This window comes from Dysidea avara, chromosome 4 (genome assembly GCF_963678975.1).
Source record: "Dysidea avara chromosome 4, odDysAvar1.4, whole genome shotgun sequence".
NCBI classification, from domain to species: Eukaryota; Metazoa; Porifera; class Demospongiae; order Dictyoceratida; family Dysideidae; genus Dysidea; species Dysidea avara.
Window position 1 is genome coordinate 14,828,412 of NC_089275.1, and position 6,890 is coordinate 14,835,301.

Sequence of the window (6,890 nt, forward strand, 5' to 3'; positions counted from 1 at the left end):
GAATGCAGCTCTCACTGAACACTAAATTAAATACAACAGTTTCTTCTTGTCCAGGAGTTTAGTCAGTCACATCAGATTCATCTGGGAAAGACCATAATATTGTTGGCAGCTTTTATCATGATGGCAATTTGACAAGCATGCTGTTGACTTTCTTTGTGCTGCTATATACAATCTCACTAGACGTTTACATAAACATCAGGTTCAGAAATTTGAAATAATCATAGACTTATTTGCAGCTATATAGATACAACTGTAACTGTATTGGGCCATGTAATCTTTAATAAAGCATAATATCATTATATTATTTGATGAGCAGGTGTGTATGTGTATGTGTGTATACATTATAGGACACTTGTGCCTATATCTGTTTGGTAATTAATTAAATTTTATAATTTAATATGAAGAAGCATAACTGTGTTGCATGTAGTACCAGTGATGCAATACTAGTCATTAGTACCCGAACAGCACTTTAGCTTGTGTGTCTGTTGTTGGTTACAACACGTTACATGTACTGCTGATGCATTAATATAACGTGCGATTATAACATCCCTCCCTAAATGTGGATACGTACAAACATAGATGTTACTATACATAGCTAGCTAGCACGTTATCTATGACACAACCAATAAAAGTAATAGAATATTATTTGTGATTGGTTAAACAATTCAGCAGTACCTATTCAAAAGTATGCTATACGTATTATTGACTTTTTCAAGTTCAAGTGTTGTACATTAACAATTCTGAATCAGTTAGCTAACAATTGCTGCAAATAGCTAAAATATAAGAAATTGATTCACACTTTCAGCGACCATTGTAAGCACCTGCTATTCATCTCATTTTTCAATCCCAAGTCATGATAACCTTTAGATAACATTAAAGATTGTGAGCAGCATTATATATATTACATGTGAATCTCAACAGAAATGTAACGTGTTACTCAGTACACGTAAATGGGTTTGACATTTTGCACTTGTGCAGTGTAGAGAATCTAGTAGAAACTACTTCCATGGCTTCATTATTATCCTGTAATAAACTTGGAGAAATTCTATGGAGCATTACACAACACTCAAGTTTACATCAAAATGATTATGTACACTGCTACAATATATGTACAGTAAACAGTCTGTAAGTAGCCAAAACCTAGTTGCATCACATAAGTATTTCATGAGTTTTCAACGAGTACAGCAATGCTGAATGTGTTTGCTAGAAATTTTTCAAGACTAAGGAAAGTTGTTCTAATCTCCAGAACTGCCATCACAAAAATGACATGCTAATTGTCGAAGTAGTGGCTGGCTGGCTGGCTGGCATCTCTCAAAGAGCAGGCATATCCCTTTTCCTTCCTTGCAACCAATCGCCAAATAGCAGAATATTCTACAGGGTTGGGTTGTATCTGTTGTAGACATAGATGAAGAGTAAGTTGAGAGCATTATTTTACTGGTGTATAACAAATCATTCATCGTGATGTTTTTACACATACACCTTACCAAGCCCAAATCAATTTCATCAAACTCAGGACAGTGGTCTCTGTTGCCAGGAGAACCTGGTAAACCTGCTGGACCTATTGGTCCTTGTATACCTGGTTGACCAGTATGTCCCCTGCGACCCTGATGACCAGGTAATCCTCTTCTTTCCTTCTGTCCATCACTACCAGGTATTCCATGACTACCTTGTATTCCTTTAGGACCAACTGCTCCAGGATATCCACGAGGTCCCTTCACTCCTTTGACACCTTTCTCTCCAGGAGGACATTTTAACAGTGAAGCTGCATAACAAGTACACAGAAAAATTTGGAATTTTCAACTAGAGTAGGGACCATAGCACATTGATAAAAAGTACTGAAACAGGCTGGAGTAGTGCACGATATTAAATCACAGTAAACAATAAGAAGTGTTACGATATCCCTACTGTGCTCAGTAATTGGGGTGTGGTGCCATTTCAGATGTGCTATGCGTGGGTTCACCAGTCATAATAAGTATTTACAAAAAAAAGTTAACAAACAAGTACAAAGAAAATTTTGGAATTTTCAACTAGAGTAGGGGCCATATAGCACATCGATAAAAAGTACTGAAACAAGCTGGAGTAGTGCATGATATTAAATCACAGTAAAACAATAAGAAGTGCTATATCCCTACTGTGTAGTAAAACAATAATAAGTGTTATATCCCTACTGAACACAGTAGGGAGTAGGGAGCTCAGCACATCGATAAAAAGTACTGAAACAAGCTGGAGTAGTGCATGATATTAAATCACAGTAAAACAATAAGAAGTGTTATATCCCTACTGTGTAGTAAAACAATAATAAGTGTTATATCCCTACTGAACACAGTAGGGAGTAGGGAGCTCAGTAGGGATATAACACTTATTATTGTTTTACTAGCTACACAGTACGGATATAGCACAGTAGGGAGTAGGGTGCTCAGTAGGGATATAACACTTACCATTATTCCACGGAACGGCACGGAACGGAATGGCATATTCCGTGGCATTATTCTCCGGAACGGAACGCCTAAAGTGCCTAGATATATCCTCTAAATCACTTCAAACACTATACTATGTTACTTTTGTGACAAACAAAACGAGCCTGCTGTTTCTTGTAGCCGATAACTAGCCTTTCGGCTATAATTATGCCGGCCTCGAATTATGCTAATGTGGGATTTTATCACGTGACCTGCAGCTGTCATCAGGTGACAACACGAGGGAACACAAGATGAATGGTGACGAATGCAAAGAAGTCCTTTTGTGGTGAATTCAGTCTTTGCTGTAGTTATAGAAACGGTGCTTCCCAGCAAAAACGATCCTGCAAGATCCCGCAGGAGTCCTGCAAGTTCCTGCAAGAAATGACCGGATTCTCTTGCAAGATCCTGGAAAGCTCTTGCAGGATTTTGCAGGATTCCTGCCAAATCCTGTAATAAATGACCGGATTCTCTTGCAAGATCTTGTTTAAAGTTCTTGCAGGATCATTTTGCCTGGGTTATAGCAGGAAGAACCAGAATGGAAGGCAATTCCGACGGCAGAACCAGAGTGGAAAACAACCTGGATGGCAGAACCAGTGTGGTAGACCAGAGCTAAGAAGGACTGAGAATTACATTTTAGGTACTATAGCAGATCTCAGTGATTTTGATGAGAGATTCAGAGTTTTATAAACAAAGGCCACTCAGTTGAAAACTGAACTTTTGGCTTGATTTATGAAAGAGAAATTTAGTACTGTTGTATGTTGCAATAAGTATGGCAGAATTTGAAAACTTATGTGAGTCGACAAGAATCTTTTGGGTATCAGTAAAAGTGGTGAGTGTGTATTTGTTTGACATTTTGTCTCTCAACGGAACAGCCTGATTGCTCCAAACCTAGCTACAATTTTATAATCTTCTTAAATGCAACAACTTTGTAAAGATCAGGCTTTACAGGCTCCTTGAGCCTCCTTACTTGTAAACCTATTACTAATGCTAACTTTAGAATGGATATACCATCAATTAAACACTAGTGGTGATAATTTTAGTGGCTAAAAGTTAAGTTAAAATTTTATCAAATCTCTTTTGTGCTGCATGGGTTTGCTAAGCCTGTGGTGGAGTTACTGAAGTGTTGGTAGCCTGTAGTTGTTTACTATAGATAGGAAAACAATGGCAAGGCCAACAAAAAAAATGTCATTGCTTACTTTCTGGACAAGAATAGCATTGATAATAGCTTTTTGATGCACTGCAGTATCACATTGTGGTGGTGATACACAAACATTTAATGGTAGTACCCATTTTGCCACTTTCTCTCTCAATACTTTTCTTTGACTGCTTGGTTCACACCAATGAAATTATATAGAACATGCTGACCAGGTTTCTACTCTATTTAGAGCTCATTTTAATATGGGCTCTGCTACTAACAATTAACCGTACATTTTTATGTTTTAGCGGGAAAAAGGATTAATATTTCCTTGCTTGTTTTGTAGTTCATATCATTATGTTAACAGTTGTTATGTTTGCTCCAACATGCATATCATCTAGTGTGCAGTGAGGAAGGCTCATCACACAGTGGATCACTCCTTTTGGACAGCTCTCCATCGAGTCAACCTGTCAATGAAGCTTCTAAAAACTTGTTCACAAGTATACAACTCAGTGAAAAGAAGCAGCATCCTCCAGCAAAATAAAAGACTGCTGATACATACAGAGAATCGTCCAAACTATATCAAACAATTCAGCGACTTTAAAAAAAATTTTTTTTCGTTTACAAGATACACGCGTCTACACTGGAAGCAGGTTTTCAAGGCTCTTCCATGGAGCGTCAGATAACTTTTAAACCTTTCCCCGGTTCTAGCAGGAATGGCCAGGATGACATCTACTTTCACGTAAAACGCAACAGCTTAATACGGCCTTTTTCATGGTACAAAGTAGGGGGTTTAACATTACACATAAAACCATTGGCAATGAAAATATTGGCTCACCCCAACAATCCAGCCGCGAACTTTTTAACGAATCCCGGTGATACAAGGCTAGATCGCTCCTTGCTTGAATACTTCAGCTAGTTATACCGTTCGTGACGAACGTTATACATGATACAAATAATTTTATAAAAATCACCATCTCAATCCAATGGTCGCATACCCCGGCTGAGCACTAATCATTAGTGACGCGCGCGCTATATTGCGTGGGCGAGTTGCAATAAAGAAGCATTACTTTCGTGAATGTTTAATTCATCAACTTTTCAATGGTCAATAGCCCTTGTACATCATGCTAATAACACGTTAAACTATTTTGATCACATGATCCAACTTAGTAAATGTAATCAAATAAATATTAATTTTTAAAAAAATGGTCAATATAAAAACTTTCAAGTTAGCTGTTTGCAGATCTCCAGCATGTAAACCTGTGGAAAAAACGGTCACATTTTATTTGGTGAATTTAAAAAAATCTTTATCACACACACACACACAAACACACACACACACACACACACACACTCACACACACACACACAAACACACACACAAACACACACACACACACACTACACTTCACTACACTACATATTCACATAAAAATAGAACACAAGGTATGGTAAGGGTTGTTTACATTAGTTAATTTTGTGGTCCACCACATATAGCAACAAGGGAAATGTGTATCTGTGATCAAGAATTTAATTTAGATTCTAATATCATAATTAGATGGTCAGACTACCTTTGTCAACTAGAGATGAACTGACTTTTGGTAAAAAGTGAGGGGTAGCCAATGCCTTGGGACTCTTGTACACTATGTGAGAAATCCAATCAGAAATACACAAATATTTTAGAAACCAAATCCTAAATCCAAAATCACATAAAAATAATGGAGAAAGTGAGTTTAACAAAGTAGACAATGATCGATCATGAATAGCTAAAACAAGATGTAGATCAACAACTGTACAGGTAGTTACTAGTTAGCAATCTCACTAAATGCTTTTAAAATACATAAAGATTGGGACTCTCGTACACACCATTTGGGTGCTTTGCGTGGGCGTTGGCAACCTCTCTGATACACCATTTCGGTGTTTTGCATGGACATTGGCTACCCCTCAAAAAAACAAAAACAAAAAGACTATACAGAAGATGAGCCCTGCACAGCTACGTGGGCTTCTTTGTACAAAGCATACACTCACCTTATTTGCACAGTGCCCAATCGTCATCATGGACGATTCCACCTCCCACCGTGCACTAAACCAATAGAAACATCATTAAAATAATAACATAAGCATTAATATTATTATAGCATAACACAGCAGCTCAACATTACAGCATGATAAACAAACCAAAGTATTTATACAGAAAACTACGTCCTAGACAATTAATCGTCTTTGAGCAAGGCCATTTTAACGAAGGCGCAAATTGTGCGTGGGCGGGCATTTCATTACATTCTGTTCGCCGTTTATAACTATCACTGGCAAACTAATGTATATACAATATCAAAGAACGTATATATTTAAACAGTTGCATGATACTTATAGACTGTTTTTTCACTGTCAACAACTTCTTGTGCGTGGGCGACCCACCACACCTCCTCTCCGCACCCTCCCACCCACCCCCTATATGATATATGTGCTATACAGATGAGCATATAAAAGTTGCTAAAATTAACAGGTTTCTGTAGAATTACTTTTTTTTTAAATTCTAATTGAACAAACAGTACATTTTCATACTATAGCTGAATGACATTAAAATAATTATATTGAATTGTTCTGATATGAAAGATGAAGACACCCATTCCTGGATTGATGAATTACACTTCATGGATGGGGACAAAGTCGGGTGATTGGATTAATGTTGCAATTATCAATGCTAACCAATATAATATTGAACAAGTAGTTCAACCAAAATTTCAAGATGTTGGCTATTGAGTTATTTGATTGTTGAAAGTGCTTTCACTCAAGTTATACATGACAGTAACAGAAATCACTGGGTAACAATTAGTAACTCAACCAGAAAGATGTGTTGGTTTTTGACAGTATGTTTTCTTGTGACAACTAATGCAAATGGCCTGTTTACTGCGCACCAGCAATCAGAATTTACCCTGAACTTTGTAGATGTTCATAAACAGACTGGAAATAATGATTGTGGTTTTTTTAGCATTGCATATGCAGTGCTCCTGTGTTTAGGTGAAAACCCTGGAACATTAGTATTTGACTATCCTAAGATGTGTAGCCATCTCTCATCTTGTATAATATTGAACAACAATGTTAACGTTTTTCTCTGTTACCAATCAGAGGCAAAAGAAGAAAAATCTGAAAATTATATAAATTGAATAAGCGAAGGCTTATATAATGCCACGTCAACCTCCAATGACATGCTGTTTGGAGTGTTCAGAATGGTACCATGGAGATATATGCATTTCTCCAGTTTCAGTTGAAGCACCTTAGGCAAGAATGTACACTGG

The 6,890-nt window shown here is 37.2% G+C and overlaps 1 protein-coding gene across 1 annotated transcript; it reads right to left on the reverse strand.

Moving 5' to 3' along the window:
• Positions 1-1,139: 1,139 nt before the first annotated feature.
• On the reverse strand, positions 1,140-2,538 carry LOC136253138 (uncharacterized; the record flags this gene model as incomplete). Its single annotated transcript, XM_066045763.1, has 2 exons — positions 1,140-1,762; positions 2,439-2,538. Coding segments are annotated over 2 exons (627 nt in total), but the record flags the coding sequence as incomplete, so codon positions are not given.
• Between the last annotated feature and the right edge of the window lie 4,352 nt (positions 2,539-6,890).